The sequence below is a fragment of the Bubalus bubalis genome, chromosome 1 (genome assembly GCF_019923935.1).
Source record: "Bubalus bubalis isolate 160015118507 breed Murrah chromosome 1, NDDB_SH_1, whole genome shotgun sequence".
NCBI classification, from domain to species: Eukaryota; Metazoa; Chordata; class Mammalia; order Artiodactyla; family Bovidae; genus Bubalus; species Bubalus bubalis.
The window spans coordinates 139,873,058-139,897,624 of record NC_059157.1 but is presented as its reverse complement, the minus strand read 5'-3'; the positions used below and the strand labels follow the sequence as shown (position 1 = coordinate 139,897,624).

Sequence of the window (24,567 nt, the reverse complement as noted above, 5' to 3'; positions counted from 1 at the left end):
TTTCTTACCATTTCATTTTATCATCTGGTTTTATTATCTTAGAAAGCTTTTAAATATCTTCTAAATTTTTACAAATAAGTAATATTTTAGGATGATGATTGAGAAATAAGCCCAGGAATTAGCAGATCATGGTCAATGGTCAATCCAGCCAGTTTAGCATTTTGGTAAAGTTTTACTTACTTTCATAAATAGAGTTTTATTGATACACAGCCACTCACAATTATTTATATATTGTTTATGGTTTTGTTCTACAAAGACAGAATTGAGGACTTGTGACAGAAACCATATGGCCTGTAAGCCTTAAAATATTTTACCATTTGGCCCTTTAAGTAACGTTTGCTGACCTCTATTATAGATTACAGTTTCTAATGGCTGATGCTTCAGCAGCCAAGATCAAAGGTGCTTTTCTATAATTAATTAATTCTTTAATTAATTAACCAATCAGCTGTATAGTTAAATTAATTATACTTCCACGTCATACTGGGAAATTAGACTTAGTCTTATTGATTTGGCATTTTTATGTTTTCTTAATTATTTTTCAAAGGATATTTTTCTTGTAGTCAAGAAGTTAATTTCTTATTGAGAAAGAATGTTATTGTTATATATGCCAAATTAAGGTACTCTGTAAAGTATGTCTTTCAAATGAATATTCAAATTTAAGAGATGCTAAAGTGATTGTCAGAATCACTTATTGTCTCATTTTGTGTTTTTCCAGGATGATCTTGAAGACCTTATTGTTAATTGGGATGAGAGCAAAAGCATTGGTGATATCTTTCTTAAATATGTAAGTATTTTATTTATTTTTTTAAGTATTAAGATTAAAGTATCATCTCATCAAGAAATGGCAGGGAATGAAAGTTACCTGTTTAAATGTGAGAACTTTTTAAAAAACTTAGGCATCGTTGTGTTTGTAAAATATTTTTAAAGTGTTGTCTTCTGAAACATGCCTTCCATATACAATCCAACACTTTCTTGATAGCTCATCTTTAATATTAACTGTTGTGTTACAGTCATTTTACCATATATCATATTATTTGCCTATCATAAACAGCCATAGATTAATGAGTTTTTAAAGTTTCCTATAATTGAGTTCTATTTTTTTCTTTCCTTAGTTGATAGCACTTTGTACTGTCTTTGTGTCTGCATAAAACCTTCCAATGAACTATTTCTCCTCTAAGAACATAGGTTAAGTTTATTAAATAAATATATTAGTTTTGAATGAGGTGCCACAAATAGAATTTATAAATTTCCTTCAGTCTCTTTGGATATGATTCAGTCCAACCAGGTAAGTTTCAGTGCCTTGGATTATTGCCCATTTAGTTTTGATTTCTAAGGTCTCCTAACTGTAATCCTGTTGGATGCTCTTTCTGGTTGACTGAGAATTTCAAATATGCAAATTATTGTCCCAGATCTTTTTGGTACCTGTTGGTCTCAATTTGTCAGGACATTTTCCTTGTACTTCAAAATTGCACAGTACAGTTGATCTTTTAATGGTTGTTTGGATCCTTCAAAAGATAATAGCGTGTTCTTGGGTTCTTCATAGATCAGCTGTAATTGCTACTATAGTCTAAATTAATAGAAGTTTTAAAACTTTGTCATGTTTATCAATACAGTAAGCTTATATTGAAGTTCAACAAAAGTATATCAACTTTTGTTTGTTTCTGAGTATTTTTTTGCTTTTCAGATTTTAGGCTCTGTTTAACAATTGATGCATTTTCTTTAGCAATGAACTCACTAGTTAGTGAGAAGTTTATGAAATAAACTTCCTGTATTTACCTTGAGAAGAAATGTATTTTGAACTTTTCTTTTGCATCTGGTATGTCAGATTTTGACTACTGGTTATTCAACTTGAAGTTTCATTGACTAAGTGTAACAGCCACAAATTAATGGGTTTTGGGTTTTTTTGTTTGTTTGTTCCTAGTCCAAAGATTTGGTAAAAATCTATCCTCCCTTTGTGAACTTCTTTGAAATGAGCAAGGAAACTATTATTAAATGTGAAAAACAGAAACCAAGATTTCATGCTTTTCTGAAGGTAATATATATTTCTTTCAAATAAAAGAGAATTATTTTCTGAAGGAATTTATTAAAATTAAATTTTAATAGTAAAGATGTATCTTTTAGTAAAGATACATCCACGTCAGAATACCTAAATGTTATGTGTTTAGCTTTACTTGAAAGTGCAGTGATGTTTAGCATCACAAGGTTTGATATGCCACAAGCAGGATCCAAGAGGCAGCTGAGTGAATATGAATGTTGTGTGTGTGTGTTTTTTAAGTTAGGCATATTCTCAAACACTTCTAAAGATTTTCCAATGAGATTTTGCTTGCTTTTAATGATTTTCTTATTGGTGGCTTACTTTGTTTATCCAAATGGTATCAGCATAATTAATATTTTTAATTTTTTTTTTCTTTTTGAATGATATAGATTTACGAAAAACTGAAATGAAATGTATAAGACTGCTTAGAGGAACTCACTCTCTGTTTAAGGTGTTAATCCTTGGCTTGCCAGGAGGCTATTTCAGGCCTTGGGGGATTACTGAACCATAATGATCTGCTAGAGAACAACTACCACCCTACTTCTCCCATTCTTATCAGGGCACAAATGATAAGGTGTAATCTAATAAATGTAATGTATAATAATCTTTGCAGAAAACATTCAAAATAAATTTTGAATAAATTAATTCTTTTCAGATAAACCAAGCTAAGCCAGAATGTGGACGGCAAAGCCTTGTTGAACTTCTCATCCGACCAGTGCAGAGGTTACCCAGCGTTGCATTACTTTTAAATGGTACTTGTCTGATCTCTTTCCAGACAATTTTGGATGTTTTTATGTAATTGTTTTGTTCTAAAAAATTGGCAAAATTTCTCATTTTCAAAGTGCTCTTAGGTTTCAGTTTTAAAGTTTTTATCTTTTATGTAGAAAATATCTTTATGGATAATCTGAATAATCACTGGTGCTACAAAAATTCACTCTGGCCTAGAAATGCTTTATTTGTTGTGAAATCAGTTTTACTGGCTAGTATTGAACTTTCTGCCTCTCTCCTAAAAGTCTTCTTATATTTCATGGTATATCACTAATTCTCAAACAGTTTACCTTGTGGACTGTGGCCCACCAGGCTCCTTTGTCCATGGGGTTCTCCCAGCAAGAGTACTGGAGTGGGGTGCCATTTCCTCCTCCAGGGAATCTTACCGACCCAGGGATTGAACCCATATCTCTTAATGTTTCTTGTATTGGCAAGTGGGTTGTTTACCACTAGCACCACCTTGGAAACTCGTTCTTAAGGGAACATTGTATAAAAACTTTTTTTTAAAAGGAAAAGTTAGATACTATTTTTTTAAATTAACGTGTGTGTCACAGTGAACAGCATTTTTAAGTCATAGTCGGAAGACCATTGAATTTCTTTTAATCATAGAGAAAATATTTGATAAAATATTACAGATCTTAAGAAGCACACATTTGAAGAAAATCCTGACAAAAGCACTCTAGAAAAAGCTATTGAATCACTAAAGGAAGTAATGACGTAAGTACATAATTTCAATTTTTTTGTTATTCCTTAGATTTACAGTGGAATTGGAACAATTAGAATCGTAAATAGAAAAAGATCAATAACAAAATTCTGTAAAATAGTATCTAAATTATTTTTAGTAGTGTAGTCACATATTAAAATGTTAGAAATATTGTTAAAATATGATTAATCAAAAACATACTTGTGAACATATACATGTAAAGGGTAACAGTGGTTTAGAAATTTGAAAAGTTATAAATGCACCAATAGACATTTTCTTCATATATTTCCAGTCTTAGCTTGTTTTTGTTTTCATATTCTTATTAACCACCCAAATGGAATTTGGGAATTTGACCATGATGAAATGAAAAGGTTAATACGTTTTTCACATTAGCTTTGACTTTTTTTTCTTACTTTGAATTCTGTGGACTTAAATTGGTAGGGTTTGTTGGAGATGTGGTCAAAGTACAAACTCAATGAAATTTACTAGGGGAAATTGATTATTAAACTTAAGCTGCTTACTGTAAGTCTAACTTGGAGACAGCATTGATCAGAAGTGATTTTTTTTTACTAATATGATCAGAATTAAAAGCTCTATTGCTGTTAATTGTTTTGCTTCCTGAAGGATGAGGATATAGCACCTTTTTGAACTTTACATATAAGCATATTCAGTTGATTTAATTAAATAGCTTCTTTAATTAAATAGCTTCATACAGAAGCACTTCATGGAGTGCTTCTGTATGATATAGAATTTCTTTTTTTTTTTTTTTATCTTCTAAAACCTAGCACCTGGATTCTTTCTTTGGCTGCACTAGGTCTTAGTTGCTGCGTGCAAGCTGTATCTAGTTGCAGAGAGCAGGGGCTACTCTTCGTTGCAGTGTGCAGGCTCCTTATTGCAGTGGCTTCTCTTGCTGGCTCTAGGCATGTAGGCTTCAGTAGTTTCAGTGTGTGGGCTCAGCAGTTGTGGCACTCAGGCTTAGTTATGCCTTGGCATGTGAAATCTTCCCAGAACAGGGATCAAACCTGTGGTCCCTGCTTTGGCAGGCAGATCCTCAACCACTGCCTCCTTGGAAGTCCTGAAATAGAGTTTCTTAAAATACTTGTAAGGAGCTCTTATATAGAAACTACCAGCTCTAGTGAAAGGATCTAGCAGTAGAATAATGCTCAAATTAATGGGTATGAGCTTCTGTTGCTACTGAAAACATGCATATTTTGGTTTTTGCTTATACTTGTATTTTATATGTTGATCAGCCAATCGTCATGCTTTTGGTTTGTTATTTTGGGATCAGGATAGTAGTGTTTTTCACTACTTAGTGGTTTAACATACACATTCTTTACCTTGATCTTTTCTACAAACTGAATTATGCAGTCAGCGTTAACATACTTTCATAAAAGAAAGACGCTTTTAATTTTGTTGATTTTTTTCTATTATTTTTATAGTCACTAGTTCATAACTTTTGATTTCCTTTTTCCTGCATGCTTTAGATTTAGCTTGCTCTTCCCGCCTCCCCCCGTCATGTGTCTTAAAGTAGAAGATTAGGATATTGATTTGAGCTTATTTGTTTACTTTTATAGCTGTAAATTTCCCTTTAAACACTACTTTAGTCATGTTCTTGGTTTTTGTTTTTACCTGAAACTGTTTTCTGATTTCCCTTGTGATTACGTCTTGACTTATAGGTTGTTCAGGAGTTTGTTGTTTAATTACCACATATTTGTGAATTTTCGAAGTTTCCTTGTGATACTAATTTTCTAATTTTACTTCACCATTTATAGAAAATATACTTTGTATTATTTCAATCCTTTTAAACTTCCTGAGGCTTATTTTATGGCCTAACCTGGTGAAGGTACCATGTACACTTGAGAAGAATATATTGTGCTCTTACTGGATATTTTCATTATTTTACTTTTAGACTATTCATGTCTTTGATATAAAGTGTATGTTTTGTAGATAGGATATAATTAGGCTTGCATTGTTTGAGACATTGACTTTAAAAAACCTCTTTCTTTATACTTTGCTGGGATTTTTTTTTTTAAGTTGTTTCAGGCAAAGTATATATTTTTCCTCTTATTCCATCTTGTCTGGAAGCAATAGTCTTAATTTTTATTTCAGTGAAATGATTAGCATATAATTTGGGAATGATTTGCATTAAACTTACCTGAACTTAACACTTCTGAACCTGCAGTTTATACCAATATAATGTATTTTAGGAAGTGTATAATGAATATAGTTTAAAGTGAGAGAGAGAGAATATAGTAAGGAGTAAAGCAAAACTTTCTGAAGGATTCTATGAGAAATTTTTTAATGTAGTGGGATACTTTTAGGGAATATATTAACTGATACAGTTATCAAAATTAAGACATATTCACATGGAGGGATTTTTTGTGTGTGTGTGACACAAGATGTGTATATATATAGTTTTTATGGTCTGTTGTTTTAAAAATAACTTTATTAATTTTCAGCCATATTAATGAGGATAAGAGAAAAACAGAAGCTCAAAGGCAAATTTTCGATGTTGTTTATGAGGTAGATGGATGTCCAGTAAGTGTTCATTTTTGATGATTGTCGACTTATTCTTTTTGTTCTTTTTGTTTTTGTTATAGTAGACCCTTGAACTACTGGGAATTAAGGGCACCAACCCCCTGCCCAGAGCAGTAGAAAATCTGTATATAACTTTATAGTTGGCACTCTGTTTCTGTGCTTCTGTATTCATAGATTCAACCAATCATGGGTCATGTAATATTGTAGTACTTATTTACTAAAAAAGAAAACCTGTATGAGTGGACTAGTGCAGCTCAAACCTGTGTTGTTCAAGGTCAGCTGTATTTAGATTCTGCCAGTTATAATATAAACAGAATCTTGGCACAACTTTCTTTTTAATTATAATTTTAAAAAAGTATTTACCATGAAGTAATCTCTTTTATTAATGTTTTCAATCTATTCAGGCTAATCTTTTATCTTCTCACCGAAGTTTAGTTCAGCGAGTTGAAACAATTTCTCTAGGTGAACACCCCTGTGACAGAGGAGAACAAGTAACTCTCTTCCTCTTCAATGACTGCCTGGAGGTAAAGTTGTCCTTAATACAGTGTAATAACACTGCTGTTTTGTATGACTTCATTGAATCTTTAAAACTAAGCTTTGATCGAAACAATAAGTTTTAATTAATTGATTAAAGAAGTTTAAAGTAAAGTGAACTTGAATCACTTTTTTGATGAGACCAATTGTTGATTTAATGCTATTTAATTGAATGCTTTTAGGAGAAGACCTAATATTAAGAAGTATGGTATTTTTTCATAACTTCAAATCCATGTCAAAATGAAAATTTAGTTTATTTTCATGCAAATAAATGCCTAGATCAAGAATTTTAGGAACTTCTTGTACCTATGTATATTTCTTCAAGATTTACAAAATAATTATGACTTCTTTTTAAAATTAAGTACATTTTCCCAGCAGAGAAATCCGTATTTTATTGAAGATGGACATAACTTGATTATTTAATATAATGAATTATAATCCCCTGCCAATGAAACTATAGCCCACCAGGCTCCCCATCCATAGAATTCTCCAGGCAAGAATACTGGAGTGGGTAGCCATTCCGTTTTCCAGGGGATCTTCCCAACCCAGGGATTGAACCCAGGTCTTTATCCTCTAATCCTTGGAGAGTTGTGGCTTGCTTTAAATTTTTTAATTTTACTTCCCATTCAGTTTTTTGATGTCTTCTACAACTGGCTCATAGACTTACCTTGCACTTTAATTCATGTCATTGGTCATTCCTTGTAGCCTCCACATCTGTTATAGCTTGGCCTCTTACTTCCTTCATCTTTCCCGAATTCACTGACGTTTTTTTCTACCCTCTCTTAGTCTCCATGTCAAAATCACATTAACTGTAACAGTTCTATTTCTAACATTAAATTTGGAGCCCAAATTTTGGACCTTTAGATTTATAAGCTCTTATTCTTTAGCTTGTTTTGTTTTGTTTCTTTTTAACACCAAAACTTAGAGCAAATTTGGAATGAAGAGAATGGTAAATGTTAGAAACATCTAAAATGAGTAAGATCTGAACTGACTTCACTTAGACATGACAGGTGATGTATCTGTATTTTGAGTTCTTACCTTGATGGACTAGCATTTGTATCATCAGTATTAATACTTGTCATTGTTTTTCCTTTTTAAAAATGAGCCTTAAAATTATTTATTTTACTTAGCTAAATTAAAAGTACATTTAGATATTACAGTGGAAGTTAAAGAATTACTTTTTTTCACCATATTAATATAAATGGGCTTTTAATATTTGGTATGTATCATAGATCATGTGTCATATTTCTGCATCAATGTGAATGTGATACTGACTGCCGTTTGATCTTTTCTCATTAACCAACACAGATTTCAGCCTTACTTTGTCATATTTATCATAATGAATATGACCGATCAATCTCAATTCATTAAGCAACTTAATCTAAATTATTTTGTGTTAGTGTCTTTTAGTTAATGATCATAAGCCCAAATGGTAAAGAATCCTCATGCAATTGCAGGAGGCCTGGGTTTGATCCCTGGGTTGGGAAGATTCCCTGGAGAAGGGAAAGGCTACCCACAACAGTATTCTGGCCTGGAGCATTCCATGGACTTTTTATATATAGTCCAAGGGGTCACAGAGTCAGACATGACTGAGCGACTTTCACTTTCCTAAGCCCAAAAGAGATATTCTTTTAAAAAGACAAAATAATATACAATGATTTCATAGAAATAAAAAATTAAAGACCTTATAAAATTCTCAGAACTTACATACATCATGAGTCACAGGATCCTTTCTGATTTTGTTCCTGTCTTCTCCAGCAATACTTTACCTGTCTCTTCCTTTGGTGAGTTCCCAGTTTAATTAAAGTTATATCAGTACATTGACTTTATAATTTGCATCGATTTGTAATGTATTGTTACTTTGATTTTCATATTTCTCAATAGTATGTAAGTGTCATGAGAACCAGAACCATTTCTGTATTATTCGCTCCTTTATCCTCAGTTCCTTGCATGGGATCTGAGATAATTGTGAATTCTGTTCTTAAACTGAAGTCAGTTATTTTTTTGAACCCAAGGCAGTCATCCCAAAGCAACTATTCCTCTTTCCGAATTCAGGGTCTTTTATTGAAGATTCCTTCATCCTTTGATCCCATTATTTCTCACAACTCTTCCAAGTTCTTTCACACCTCTGGGATCTTTTCCATAGATCGTGTTTTCCTGACTTCTGAGCTCTTTTCATATGAATGTGAACAATTCTGTTACATAGTTACATGTATGAATTTGTTACATAGTAATTACTTACAGATAATTTTGGAATGACTGATACTTAATGAGCTGCATATAGATTTATGTGACTAGTGCCATTTTATTTTTAAGCATTTGGTCTTTGTTTTTGTTACTGACATCAACTTTTTTTTTCTCCCCCCCAATAATCAGATAGCAAGAAAACGACACAAGGTTATTGGTACTTTTAGGAGTCCTCATGGCCAGACCCGACCCCCAGCTTCTCTTAAGCATATTCATCTAATGCCTCTTTCTCAGATTAAGAAGGTGCTAGACATAAGAGAGACAGAAGGTATGATCATTGGATAAACTGTTGGCTAAATAAAAATAGTTTATATTCATTGAAGGTTTAATTCCCTTATATGTTTATTTTTAAACTGGTAAATTATTTTTCAATATTGTTGATTAGTTCTGGCAAAGTAGTTGTTCTTTACTTTTATCCCACTACATTTCTAGGAACTGATTTGATTTTTAATTTTTTTCAAATGAAAGTATTATTTCATTCTGTAGAATATCTTCATCTCTTAAGATACAAAGAGCTTTTAAATGGTTACATGGTTAAAGTAGTGCCCATCCTCCCCATTCCCACACCAAAATTATTCCTTCAGAATCCAAAAGCAGTTGTAGTCTATTACCTGTGCTTCCACATCTTACAACATTTCCTGTTGCCAGTGGCTGCATTGTGAGGGATACATTTAGGATATCACCAGAAATAGATATACATGAGTAAATATACCCAAAGTAACTATGGTAGACTCAATGTGGGCTCATATGTGTATTAAGGAAAGCTTTTACTCTAAACTTTGGGAATGTTAAGAGAGGGTTCTTTGAAGGCTTGAAATTGGCAAAAGTTTATACCTACCATAAGCAATATCATTTTTTAAAATAGTAACTAATGATATGTATGCTTGGCAATATTTTTCTTGTTTAGGCATATATTTTTACGATGTAAGCTGGTTTTATCACTGATCCTATCCTCTAATGAAGGAAAGCTTTCAATTTATGAGAAACAAAGAAAACTTGAATAGCAACTTATATTGCTCTCTTTACTCAGTTGTCAAATTCTGGATTTATTAAGGGCTACATAGAGCATTTACTTAAATCGTCTATATTTTTTGGATTATAATTCTGGAAGACTTCATTGTTCAAAATAGGTTCTGTTTTAGCATCTTGATCATAAAACCTTTTGTAACAGTTTTAATATTTGAGTATTTTATTTCTTTCAGTTTGATTTAAGTAGGTTGAATTATTATTCTTACAGTGTCACTTTAAAAACTTAAATTCTAGAATTCTAAGAAATGATCTAATTTTTTAAAGCTTCATTAAAGAAAATATTAAATGTTATGGAAAGTACTGCTTACCTAACAACATTAAATTATTATTGTTAGTTCCTCACATGGTATGTACTATTCTTTCCAATGTTTCAACATAATATGATGCTGCTCTTTGTCCAATTAATAACTAAGGGAATAGGAAAGATAGAAATAGAGATAATTTACTGGATAGAGAAGAGAGAATTCAGTGGAGTTTTCTTACTCTGAGGGAACTAAACTTGTGTTAAATCTGTCATTTTCCAAGGAGTAACATGTAGTGTTTGTGGTTATTCTGGAACCCTAGATTGCCATAATGCTTTTGCATTGCTTGTGAGGCCACCAACAGAGCAAGCAAATGTGCTGCTCAGTTTCCAGATGACATCAGAGGAACTTCCAAAAGAAAACTGGCTAAAGATGCTATGTCGACATGTAGCCAACACCATTTGTAAAGCAGATGCTGTAAGTTCTTAAACTACTATTGTAATGAAAGTTTAAACTCCATGGTAATGTACATACTAAACCTGTATATTTCTAATGACTTGTTAATTATGAATACAGGAGAGTTTTAGTTTTGTGTTTATTGAGGAAAACTGATTTAAAAGTTGTTTTGGAAAAGATGTTTAAAGGTATAGACACATGCAACATTTTTTTGAATCCCTAGCTTACAGATAGGCCCTCATAGCCTTAGAACTCCTTTGGCTTTGCTTTAGTGAAGCTTTTGGAACTTGCATTTTCATTTATGCTCTTTGACTTTACTATTTGTGAGAGAATATTTTGTTCTGTTGTTCTTTTATCTTATTGAGAGCAGTATGGTGAGTTGTAGCAAGTTGCTTTTCCTGTCAGGCAGGTTGCCAATTTATCAGTGCAGTCTCTTAAAATCAAAAGCCATTATAAATGTATAATCCCTTTTATCCTGTACAGATTAAAGTGAAGATACATGAGAAAATCAAAATCAGGTAGCTTGTGATAGATCTTGGATGAAGTCTAGGTCCATTAAAAGATAATTTGATTTCTTCATCATATATGGGAGGGATATGTGATAGATATTGATCCCTTCATATTTGCACAAATGATATATTAGATGGAGGAGAATGTATAAATAGATGACCCTTTTCAGTATAGTAGATTGCCTTGGACATTTCCTGTGGGAATAAAATGTTTATTATAGTTAAATCTGATCTTCAAAGACATTGAGGTATGATTATTATTGTTTATAAATACTTGATTAAGGATATTTACATAACTTTAGAAAAATTAAGAGACTTTAAAAATTTTTTTTTAATTGAAGTCTAGTTTATTTACAGTGTTGTGTTAGTTGCTGGTATATAGCAAAGTGATTCAGTTATACATATATATTCATATTCTTTTCCATTATGGTTTATTATAGGATACTGAATATAGTTCCCTGTGCTGTACAGTAGGACCTTGTTGTTTATCCATTTTATATATAGTAGTTTGTATCTGCTAATCCTACTTTATTCCTCCTCCACGCCTTTTCCCCTTTGGTAATGATAAGTTCTTATCTTTTCTATGTCTGTGAGTCTGTTTCTGTTTTGTAAATAATTTAATTTGTGTCATATTTTAGATTCCACATATAAGTGATATTATATAGTGTTTGTCTTTGTGATTTACTTCACTTAATATGATATAATCTTTGTGTGTGTGTGCACGTGTGTGCTCAGTCATGTCCAACTGTTAGTGGCCTCATGGACTGTAGCCCATCAGGGGGTTTCCCAGGCCAGAATACTGGAGTGGGGTGCCATTTCCTACCCCAGGGGCTCTTCCCAACCCAGGGATCAAACTTGCATCTGCTGCATTGGTAGGTGGATTCTTTACCATTAGTTCCACCTGGGAAGCCCATGATAATCTCAGGTCCATCCATGTTACTGCATGGCATTCTTAAACTCTTTTTTATGGCTGAGTAGTATTCCATTGTGTATCTATTCCACATCTTGATTCATTCATATATCCATGTTGCTTCCATGATTTGGAAATTGTAACTTGTACTGCTGTAAAATTTATTGTAATTTGTAAATTGTGCTGCTGTAAACATTGGGGTACATGTATGTTTGTGAATTAGTTTTCTCTGGATATATGCCTGGGAGTGGGATTGTTGGGTCATATGCCATCTCTATTTTAAGGTTTTTTTGGTTTTGTTTGTTTTTATTGCTTTTTTATTTTCAGGGTTTTAAGGAACCTCGGTACTGTTACCCTCTCTGCCTTTGTTATTTGTAGACTTTTTTTTTTTGTAGACTTTTTAATGATGGCCATTCCTTCTGGTGTGAGGCAGTACCTTTTTATAGTTTTTATTTTCATTTTTCTAATAATTAGTGTTGAGCATCTTTTCGTGTTCCGCTATCCATCTGTATGTCTTTGGAGAAGTGTTTATTTAGGTGTTTGTCTAGTTATTGAGTTGTTGTTTGTTGTCTTGTTATTAAGTTGTATGAGCTACTAGTATATTTTGGAAATTAATCCCTTGTTGGGCACATTTTTTGCAAATGTTTCTCCTATTCTGTGGATTATCTTTTCTTTTTATGGTTTCCTTTACTGTGGAAAAGCTTTTAAGTTTATTAGGTCCCATTTGCTTGTTTTACTCTTATTTCTGTAGCCTTGGGAGACTGATCTAAGGAAACAATTGGACTTTTATGTCAGAAAATGTTTTGCCTATGTTCTCTTCTAGGAGTTTTATGGTGTCATGTCATATATTTGGGGCTTCCCTGGTGGCTCAGATGGTAAAGAATCTGCAATGCAGGAGACCCAGATTCAATCTCTGGGTCTGGACGATCTCCTGGAGAAGAGAATGGTGTTTATTGAGTTTTATGTATGGTGTGAGAGACTGTTCTGACTTCCTTGATTTATATGCATCTGTCCAGCTTTTCCAACACCACACTGAAGAGACTTTTTTTCCCCCTCAATTCTGTACTCATGCCTCCTTTGTCAAGAGTATATAGTAGTTGCAAGGTGTCTTCTGATTTCCTCTTTGATTCCATCATTGACTCGATATTTTTTTTTTTAAGTAGCATGCTTTTTAGTTTCCGTATAATCTTTTTTTTTCTCTTTCTAAGGTTGACTCTAGTTTCATGCTATTGTGATCAGAAAAGATGCTTGAAATTATTTCTGTCCTCTTAAATTTGTTCAGTCTTGTTTTGTGTCCTAGTATGTGGTCAATCCTAGAGCTTGACCTATGTGCACTTATAAAGAATGTGTTCTGGTTTTTTGGATGTAGTGTCCTGAAAATATCAATTAAGCCTAACCTTTTCATTATATCATTTAGGATCTCTGTTGCCTTTCTCATTTTGTCTGGAAGATGTATCTACCGATGTGAGTGAGATGTTAAAGTCTTTCACTGTTGTATTCCTGTCAGTTTCTTCCTTTATGTCTGTTAATACTTGCTTTTTGTATTTAGGCACTTGTCTGTTGCATATGTTAACAAGTATTAAATGCGTGTAATATCTTCATCTTGTATTGACCCTTTTATCATTATAGAATGTCCTTTTTTATCTTTATGACTTTTGTTTTACAGTCTGTTTTGTCTGGAATGAGCGTTGCTAGATCTGCTTTGTTGTCATTTCCATTTGCATGAAATATCTTTTTCAGTCTCATCGCTTTCAATCTGTATGTCATTGGCCCTGGCCCTAAGGTGGGTTTCTTATAGGCCGCAGGTTGTAGGCTCTTTTTTTTTTTAATCCAGTCTGCCAATGTCTTTTCATTACAGTGTTTAGTCCATTGACATTTAAGGTAATTATTGATAGATAAGTATTTATTTCCATTTTTAAAACCTTACTTTCCAGTTGAGTTTATATTTCATCTTTGTTCCTTTCTGTTTTCCCTGTTTTGGTTTGATGGTTTTCTTTTGTATTATGCTGTTTTCTTTTCTTTTACTTTTTTATGAACCTGTTACATGGTTTTGATTTGTGGTTACCCTGGCTGTCAAGTGTGTTAACTGACAACTATATTGACCTCCTCTAGACTGATAGTCATATAGGCTCAAACACATTCTTTAAAAGAAAAAAACTACATTTTTATACTCTTTCCCCACATTTTATGATTTTTGACGTCCTCTTTTATATCTTTGTATTTACTCTTTTGGTGTTAGTTGGAGTTATCATTACTTTCAGAAAAATTATTTTATTTTTTAAATTTGTGTACTAGCTTATGTAAGTGATTTTCTTTCCAATTGTGATTTTCTCTTTCGTGTAGATTTTTTTTTCTTTATTCTACTTAGAGAAACCTTTGAATATTTCTTTTAGGATAAGTTTAATATTGCTGTATTCTTTTTAGTTTTTGCTTGTCTGAGAAGTTCTTTCTCTCTCCCTATTCCAAGTGATAATCTTGCTGTATAGAGTGTCCTGGGTTGCAGCCTTTTCCCTTTTAAGACTTTGAGTGAATATATCCTGCCACCCCCTTCTGGCCTTCAGTATTTCTGTAGGTAGAGATATAAGTTGACAGCCTTATGGGGAGAGGGGTCCTTTGTAATTAACTCTGTTTTTCTCTTGCTGCCTTTGGAATCCTCTTTATATCTTTAACTTTTGCCATTTTAGTTATAGTATATCTTGGTGCAGGTCTGTTTGGGTTCATCTTGTTTGGGACCCTGTAGAGAAATCAGCTGATAGCCTTAATGGGGGCAGGATTCCTTTGTAATTAACTCTTTGTTTTTCTTTTGCTGCCTTTAGAATCCTCTTTATATCTTTAAATTTTATTGTTATAGTATATCTTGGTGTAGGTCTGTTTGGGTTCATCTTATTTGGGACCCTCTGTCCTTCTTATATATGGGTTTCCATTTCCTCCCTTAGATTTGGGACATTTTCAACCGTAATTTCTTCAAATACATTTTTAAATTCCCGTTCTGTTTGTTTTCCTTCTGGGATTCCTGTTATGCATAGATCTGGATACTTTATATTATTCCATAGATCTTCTATATATATTTTTTTTAAATTTGTATTTCTGTCTGCTGTTCTAGTCTGGTAATTTCCATTATTCTATCTTCCAGATCACTTATTAGTTTTCATTATCCAGTTTGCTGTTGATTGCCTTTAGTTCAGCTTTTGTCTCATTTTACTTTTAATTGACTCCTCTTTATATATATATATATATATATTTTTTTTTTTTTTTTTTTTTTTTTACAGTAATCTCTGTTTCTATCCATATCATTTCTTAACTCCTTCAATATTTTCATTATCCCCTTTTTGGACTCAGGATCTGGTAGACTGGAGATGTCTGTTTCATTGTTCCTTCAGGGAATTCTCGTGGTCTTTTAATTGTGTGGTTCCTCTTCTTTATTTTACTTCTATTTCTCTGACTCTGAATTAAGGAGAAACATTTTTCTACCATGGTCTGGAAGGGCAGTTTTTATGAGGGAGTGTCCCTGTGTAGCCTTTGTGAGTGTAATATTTTTGAGCAAAGACTGTTTTCGTTATGTATGCCTGCCACATTTTTCCTCTCTGTGTGTTATCCATTATCCCCTTGATAAGGGCATGATTGTTATCATGATGACCAGAGCCTGCACTGGATGTTGAGTGTGGCTTCCTCTTTGCTCTGTGGTTGTTACAACTCTGTCTGGGGCAGGGTCTGCCCGCCTTTTGGATAGATGCCCCAGGTCTGTTTCTGAACTCCAGTGTGAGGTAGATAGGACTGGAATACTCCCACTGGGCGAGACGCCACCCAGTAAATATTGGGGAAAGACTTGTCTAGTGGAAAGTGCACTCTGATTTTGCCTGTCACTATTGTGACAGGCTGGTTCTGCTGGTTCACAGAGTACAGTTTTTGGCACACCCCTTGGTCCCACCTCAGCTGTGGAGATTTAGATAGTTAGCTCTGGTAACCCTCAGGTCTTCTACTCAAAAAGCTACTAGCACAGATCTGTTGACACAGAACTACTGAGGTCAGGCACTAGGACCACCATGGCTGGGTTGAGCACCTGGACCCGCCATAGCTGTAGGAGCTACTGAGTCAGCCTAGACCCTCAGCCTACCTCTGTGTGTGAGTGCCAGCAGAGCCTACTATCTCTAGACCTGCCCCAGCCACAGGAGCACAGTAAAATCTACACCAGTGTCCTACAGGCACTGAGTTTACCAAGCCATCTCAGGCACATAAATTCATGAGCCATGGGGACATTAAGATTTCAGCCCTGCTTTCTAAGTTGTAAGGCCACTGGCAGTTGGCTAGGATTGCAGCCTTGCCTCTGTGAATGAGCAGCTGAGCCTGTTATGAGCACACTGAGAATGAGGCTGCTATTCTGTGCCCCACCCTTCCTTTGAGCTTGCAAGTTAACAGTGGGGCTTCAGTGGCGGATCCAGTCTCCTTTTTGCACATGCACCAGATTGCAGCTTGGATCACACTCCAAGCCCCTTCAGGCAGTCTTCATGCAGACAACTCCAGTCTTCGCCCCAGGTCTGTCCTTTGAAGCCCAGGTTTTAGCACCCAACCTTCTCAGATGGCTCAGAAGGTAAAGGACCCACCTGCAGTGCAGGGGACACAAGAGACCTGGGTTCAATCCCTGGTTCAGGAAAATCTGCTCAAGAAGGAAATGACAACTCACTCCAGTATTCTTGCCTGGAAAATCCCATGGACAAAGGAGCCTGGCAAGCTATAGTCCAAAGGGTTGCAAAGAGTTGGACACAGCTGAGCACCTGTGTGTACCAGCAGACATGCCTCTCAGGCTGAGGATTGCAGTGAGATAGCCTGGACCTTCTTTGCGGGTCTCCCTCTGTTCTACTTGTTGCAGACCAGTTGCTCTGTTCTCTCTCAAGCCTCTGCAGCTCTCTTTCTTTCCACACTGATCTCTCCTGCTGGTGAAGCGTTTTCCTGTGTCAAGGAACATTTCCTCTTTCATAGCTCCCTCCCAGGGGTACAGATCCTGTCCCAATTCCCCTTTTCTTTGTTTTCTCCTTCTCTGTTAAATGGTGATCTTTCTTGCATTTTGGTTTTTTGAGCTCTTCTGCCAGCATTTAGCAGGTATTCTGTGAGCTTTATTCTACATACAGGTATGTCTGTGGGAGGAGGTGAGTTCCACGTCCTTCTATTGCACCATCTTGCTCTGGTCCTTGATTTGTTTTTTGTTTGTTTTTTCTGTGGGCCAACAATATATTGTTATAAATAAAGGATTGCTCCACACAAAGGTTCATTGAAAGAAATACAGTACTAGTGTATACAACAGAATGCTGGCTAGGAAAATAATGGAGACAGCTTTTTGTAAAGCCAAAAAGCTGTTCATTATAAGGAAGAATTTTTTTCTCATATTTCTAGGTATCCATATATAAAATGGATCTCTGCAGTATAATGATTTCCTACTACAGAGATTATTCCTAAATTTATCACAATGTCCAACTATATGGCTTTTGCAGTCTTTTATAAATTTATAACTATGATTCTGGAGTGTAAACAGTAATGGAAAAATGCTGAAAATAAAATCTATTGAATTACTAGCCACAGGATGGCTAATAATTCTAGAACTGGAATATAAACAATTAATGAAAGTATTTCATAACCACAAGGTGGCAGCAAACATTTAACCTATATCCTAATTTATACTGTTTTAAGCCGCAAAATTCTTCCCAGTTGTGAAATTTTGTTACTAAAAAATGTTTATAAATGTTTATAAATTCAGATATTCAGGGACTTCAGTTGAACTCTCTCTTACATTTCAAATAGTACATTTTAAAATGCCCTGATTTGGTGTCTTTTCTTTTGAGAAATTTTGCCATGTTGAAGAGAAAATATTTGTATACTCACACATACATTGTAAAAAACAGCAAAAATCTTGAGTAGTTTGATTTATTCCTAAAATCAAACCTGTAAGAACTTACATGCACACACGTGTGTGCATGTAAGTTCTTACAGGTTTGATTTTAGGAACAGCTGTGTATTTTTATTTTATTATTTTAAAAATTAATATTAATTTTCAACAGGAGAATCTTATTTACACTGCTGATCCAGAATCCTTTGAAGTAAATACAAAAGATATGGACAGTACATTGAGTAGAGCATCTAGAGCAATAAAAAAGACTTCAAAAAAGGTAAATCTCAGTGACATTATTATTCACCGTATCTCCAAAATGTATTTTTCAGAGTATATTAAAATAATATAGCCATAGATGTCAGTGTGAAGGTAGTATATAAAACAAAGTTGTTTTTCGGTTTTAGGAAATGGCCTGCAGAGATAATAGTTAGTGAATTCTTTGGCACAGTAATTGTAACAGCTTTTATCCTTCCCATTCTAGTTACTGTGATATTTCTGATGGTGTTTTAAGTATGTGTGCATTCATGTTAGAAATTGCCTTAGATATTTTTCAGCAAAGGGCACACAAAAGAGTTAGGAAACCTGGGATCTGTTCCTTACCATAGTAAGTTTCAGACTTCTAATGATGAAGATAACTTTCCTACTTACCTCACCTCACCTAATCGAGGTTGTTCAGGACTATACAAGAATGTAGGTAATATGTTTTTAAAAAGTAGAACTAGAGTTTTAATTTTATAGGTAAATTTACAGCCAGAATCTATTGTTCAGTTCATAAGTTTTTGATTGTTGTTTTCTTTGCCTTTGAGGGGAGGCTGCATACTTTAATCATCATTGTATCTCTGCATTTAACATGAATAATATATAGTAGATAAACATTAACAATGGTGATTCAAATAAAGTCCTACCCTTTTTCAGTTAAATTGAGGTTTAAGTGGCTTTGGATCAACAATCTCACAACTGAATTATAGCAAAATTAGACAAGACCAAGGTTTCTTCTCATGCCAAATTTTCCCTCCTACTTTCTCCTGCTGGACTAGTGTTCTATGAATGCAAGATAGAATAATCCACAATCCCTAACCGTAACCCTAACCCCTAACCCTAACCCTAACATTTTCTCACTGCTTTGTCCAGAGATTCTCATTCTGCCATATACTTTTTCTATAAAAAGTATATGGCAGAATTCCTCCATATTTTTTATAGAAAAACTTTTAATGTAAATTTGGCTTTGTTTTACATATAATTGTTCTAATCAACTATATTAGATTTATCTAGGTTTTTATATTAATTGTATCTTGTTTTAATTCTAGGTTACAAGAGCATTCTCTTTCTCCAAAACTCCAAAAAGAGCTCTCCGAAGGGCTCTTATGGCATCCCAAAGTTCAGCAGAGGGAAGAAGTCCTTCTAGCAATGAGAAGCATGTAATGAGTCGTCTGGCTAGCACATCATCATTAGCAGTAAGTGATTTTGATTTAACAGGCTAAATGACTTCAAATTTATCAAGTTGGTATAAAATTTGTTGACTTTTTAAAGGTAGAAATCTTAATATTTCCATCAATTTTTTTGATATATCTAACCTCATTGTTGGGTTAAGATAATTTAGAAAACCTCATTTAATGAATTAGAGACTTACTTAAGGTGTAGTTTATTTGATATGAAATTTTATTGGGATTGAGATGTTAATCTCTGAGAAAGAAACATTTTTCGGTCTAGCCTATCACTTTACTGACGTACAGAACGATAGTTCTATGTATAGATTGGCTCCAGTAATATAGCAGAGACTGAGTTTTATTTCCTTTATTAGTTCTGTGAATAGATAATCACTGAAGTGAGTATCAAAAGGTTTAATGGGTTCTAAATTCATGTGTTTATTTTTAAATGTTTCCTGAGCAATCCAAATTTCCCAATGGTGTCAGAATTATTAGACATTTAATTAATATTAAGGGCATTTCTAACATATATTACTGTCACTAAATAGTGATGTATCTGTCCTTTGTAAAAATTATTAATATAACTTACTAAGGTTAAGAAAGGCAAGTGACTGTCATTTCTTAGCTATATGTTCTTCAGCAAGTTTCCTATTTTCTCTTATCCCCAATTTGCAGATGAAAGAAAGGAGTACTTACCCCATGTTGTTATTGTAAAGGGTAATTACACACACTCTATCACATCTATCACATATATGATGTGATTATTTTCTCAGAGCCAGTTTGAGTAGTGGTTAAGAGCAGGAACTCTGAAACTCCTAAGTTCAGATCCCAGTTCTGCTGTTGACTAGCTGTATGACTTTTGTCAACTTATTAAAGATGTTTCTGTTTCAATTTCACTGTTTATAAAATGAATATAAAGTAGTAGTTGTAAGGATTAAGTAAATTAGTGCACTTAGGGTAACACCATGTTTTATAAACGGTTACCTTTAATTATATAAAATGCATACAAAAAAGGTACATAATGCTTAATAGCTTATTTTTTATAAAGCTAGTTAAGTCTTTAGTTAATATACATCAAAGGTTATAGCTTATTATGAGTATCTTTATATAGATTTGTAATCAAGATTAACCTTCCAATGGAAGGGAAATCATACTTGGTTGATAATATAAATTTTTGCAAAGATGTTAGTTAATGAAAAATGTATTGAAATTGACAAAATATAGTAAGCATTCATTTACTAAAATTAGATTGTAAACTTTCTGAAGCCCAGTGCACTATCCCTTTTTTATTTCCTGCATCTGTTGTAACTATTATAAATATTACTGCTTTTCAAATGAAGATAATAGGATTTTATAGAAAACTTTCGGAAAATTAATATATATTACTTACGGCTTTACCAGTTTTATGTACATAATATAAATAAGTACCTAAAGTATCTTTAAGACATTCCTGTCCTCTTCTGAATTGCCTATTTCTGTTCTAACAGATTACTCATTCTGTTTCCACAAGCAATGTAATTGGATTTACTAAGCATGGCTTTGTTCAGCTCTCAAACTCTACTGGTGGGCGCTCTCAAAACTCCTGGTTTCGATCTGTACTTCATTCTGCCTCATGAGCTAGTTTTTCAGACATGCTAGAAGGAAATTGAGTTTTCAAATTTCAAAAAAGTTCTATCCAAGCCATCTTTGATATTTGTGAAGAATTAGGAGATACGTCAACCAGTAATGGAAACAAGCCTTGTGAAGTTTAATGTGAGCTTATTAGCTATTTGAAATTTGTATTTACTATGAAAAAAAGAAAATATTTTTCTACACTGAATCACATATTAGGTGAATGGGGACTTCTGAATTCACAACTTTATAACTGCTTTGAAATCACAACAACTTAGGCTTAATGGAGTATCTTTGTTTATTGGCACATAAAACTATTTTGCAAGATAATTTAGTCATAAGGCCTGAAAAAATCAGTCCCATTAGAGATGTTCTTATTTATGGAAGTAATTACTTAAAAGTAGTAGTAATTGCCCTATGAAGTGGATTTATATTCCAAATATGATTCTTAATCTTAGAATTATGACATTTTATGGCAAATCATCAAGGTTTTACCTGAGGAAAATGTAAACTTTTATACTATCTACTTAAATCATCACTTTGCTGTCACTTGAATGGTAATACTTTACCAACCCAGCTCTTTAAAACTCTTCAAACCTTGTTGATGAGAACTTATAGCTAGCTAGCTGCCTTGCTGGCTCTAAGTTTGTGTGTATTAGTAGCTTAGTCGTGTCCTGCTCTTTGTGACGCCATGGACTGTAGCCCACCAGGCTCCTCTCTGTCCATGGAATTCTCCAGGCAAGAATACTAGAGTGGGTTGCCATTCCCTTCTCCAGGGAATAGTTAACTATTCATGTCTGTTAACAGAGAAGGCAATGGCACCCCACTCCAGTACTCTTGCCTGGAAAATCCCATGGACGGAGGAGCCTGGTAGGCTGCAATGCAGTCCACGAGGTCGCTAAGAGTCAGACACGACTGAATGGCTTCACTTTCACTTTCATGCATTGGAGAAGGAAATGGCAACCCACTCCAGTGGTATTGCCTGGAGGCTCCCAGGGATACCGGAGCTTGGTGGGTTGCTGTCTATGGGGTCGCACAGAGTTGGACACGACTGAAGCGACTTAGCAGCAGCAGCAGCAGCATAGTACCTTTCATAATAATTTGTTTTGATTTATATCCCCTCTTAACTTTTTGTACTGTTTCTTTGTTATTAAAAATTCTGATGATATTTAACTTTGACACTCTGAAATAATAAAGTCTAGACAGCTTAATATATTAGTAATCTCTTTTATCAGAAGTACTGCTGTTTTGCTTAGTTTTATTTGAAGCAAAATCATACATACACACATATAAATATGGGTTGAACACATAATATAAAAACTTTTTCAGAGTGTATGGCTTTTACTTTAGAAAATTATTTCCCATGAAGTAATTTTACTCTTCTTAATTCTGCTTATGATTAAGAAGAAACCACTGTGGTTTGTCTTTTTAACCTCGAAAATTTGTCTTCTAATTTATAATTTTAAAAATACACCTGAAACACTAAATCATTTATATCTCACAGAAGTACACTACTAGCAGTAAGCATATATCTCTTTCATTTGAGTTAATATGTAGTAAACTAGTCTATCCATTTTTCTTGTTTTCAGAATGCTAAAATAGTTCTATGTGTTCTCCCAACCCTTCCCTCCTAATTTTAAGTTTCTCTTTCTTTAAAGAGTTTAGATTTTCAGATGTCTTACTTGTTATGATAATTTGTAAAATGCAAAAATAGTATGTATGATACTAAGCTATAGCTTACTTAAGAGAAAAATATTTAAATATAAAATGTTTGTCTTTACAGGGCATCCCGTCTCCCTCCCTTGTCAGTCTTCCTGCCTTCTTTGAAAGGAGAAGCCATACTTTAAGTAGATCTACAACTCATTTGATATGAGGCTTAAAAAAAAATCTTAATTTGTACAAAGTTATAAACACATCATTCTCAAATAAGAAACTGACTTAAATGGTACTTACTGTTAGCACTTAGTGAAAGCTGGAAAGAAGGTAACACTAAACTATGCCATTTAAATTTTTTCTTTAAAGAGTAAGGTTAACCTCTGACATTTTTTGAGTTAATTCATGTAAAAAGTTATATTGATTTTGGTGTAATTTTTCTCTTTGTTGAATCCAGTTGAAGACCAGTCATTTAAGTTATTCATGATATTAATAACTGCCACATGATACAGTAAATAAATTTTATTGGTTGATGCCAAATACTGCTGTAAATCTCTTTGTACAGTATCCATGAATGACTTTTTGGAAATAAATGTGTATCTCAATTTGTTCAGAAATTAAGTGATATCACAAATGAAAACATGGATAGATCTCTGAATAGTGGGTTCTTGGTTCACATACTCTTTTGCAGTTTGTTTTATAAATAAAGATATCGCATGTGTATTTTGAAAGATTTGCCACTATTGACAAGAGTAACAGTTAAAGGAGGTGGTTTCAGAATATACTTGCAAATTGAGATAAGGGCAAAAGGATTAAAAAATCATGTATATTTTGCACAAACATGATACTGATGTATACTTGTTTAAGGGCCAGTATACTTATAGTGATTTTAGCCGCAGGTCACTTAATTTAGTTTGATAGTGTGTAGAATTTTATTTGGAAAGATAAGACCGTGGGGAGATTGTGGTAAAGTGGTTTATACTCTTTATGAAATAATTCCTAAGTTGGCTAATCTGCTGTAAAATGCATTGATATGTGTATGGTTAAATTTTTATTGTGGCCTCATAATTAAATGTAAAATTGAAATACACTTGTTGTAAAATATTTTTCAAACTCTGATTTTATCTTTCATAGTAGGGTGTTTTTTTAATGGTAGTACAAAATAATCAAATTCCTATGAATAAATGCATTGTTATTTCCTACTTGTTTAGGGAGTACTGCATATGTTTGTCATTTAACAATTTTCAATTATCTGTTATAATACTTTAACTTACTATATAGATTTTTTTCTATGCCACATATGTACCACTTTCATAGTGAATCATCCTTTATTGCTATATTTTAAAAGCAGTTGTATTAGGAAGAACTTTGTAAATAAATTTCTAAAACTCAAGTATATTTTATGTTTCATATTTTAAACAATTCTTGTATACAAATTTTCATAGGCCAGGATGAATGTTTTATCAACCCTTGCTCTGTTATGTATTTGTTTTCCATATTTATTTGCTTATTCCTCCCTCTGTTAATATTGGGCAGTATGTAAGTTAGGAGTCTTTAATCTGGAATTTACTTTGCAGAATGTAAGTAGTGAATGCTATGATAGTTTATATAAAATTTTGTGTTTATAAACATCTATGCATTTTTCCTGGGCTTTCCTGGGGTGACTCAGTGTAAGGAATATGCCTGCCAATGCAAGAGACACGGGTTCAGTCCCTGGGTCAGGAAGATCCCCTGGAGAAGGAAATGGCAACCCACTCCAGTATTTTTGCCTGGAGAATTCCATGGACAGAGGAGCCTGGCAGGCTACAGTCCATGGGGTTGCATAGAGTCAGACACAACTTAGTGACTAAACAACAACTTGATTACCTCCAAATATGTGGGTTTTCCAGGGAGAGGAAATGACGTGAGATAAAGCATGAAGTTGGAAGTGTACTGGATGTTCATTGGCAAAATATAGCAGGTAGGCAGTTTTAACTTTAAAGGGAGCTTTAGAGTCAGTGTGAAAAGGTACTATTATCCAGGAG

General features: G+C 33.7%; 1 protein-coding gene across 10 annotated transcripts in view; it reads left to right on the top strand.

The window, feature by feature from the left end:
- Nucleotides 1-23,936, top strand: part of ECT2 (epithelial cell transforming 2) — a 58,428-nt gene extending 34,492 nt beyond the window's left edge. For all 10 annotated transcript variants that reach the window (XM_006077755.3, XM_006077754.3, XM_006077753.3 and 7 more), the window contains 11 exons: nt 716-784; nt 1,922-2,032; nt 2,691-2,787; nt 3,439-3,520; nt 5,966-6,044; nt 6,449-6,568; nt 8,955-9,093; nt 10,419-10,573; nt 18,022-18,129; nt 19,160-19,306; nt 22,674-23,936. In XM_006077755.3, coding sequence (XP_006077817.1) covers nt 716-784; nt 1,922-2,032; nt 2,691-2,787; nt 3,439-3,520; nt 5,966-6,044; nt 6,449-6,568; nt 8,955-9,093; nt 10,419-10,573; nt 18,022-18,129; nt 19,160-19,306; nt 22,674-22,763 — 1,197 coding nt within the window. In that variant the 3' untranslated portion in view covers nt 22,764-23,936. The remainder of the gene's footprint in view (nt 1-715; nt 785-1,921; nt 2,033-2,690; nt 2,788-3,438; nt 3,521-5,965; nt 6,045-6,448; nt 6,569-8,954; nt 9,094-10,418; nt 10,574-18,021; nt 18,130-19,159; nt 19,307-22,673) is intronic.
- Nucleotides 23,937-24,567: the final 631 nt, after the last annotated feature.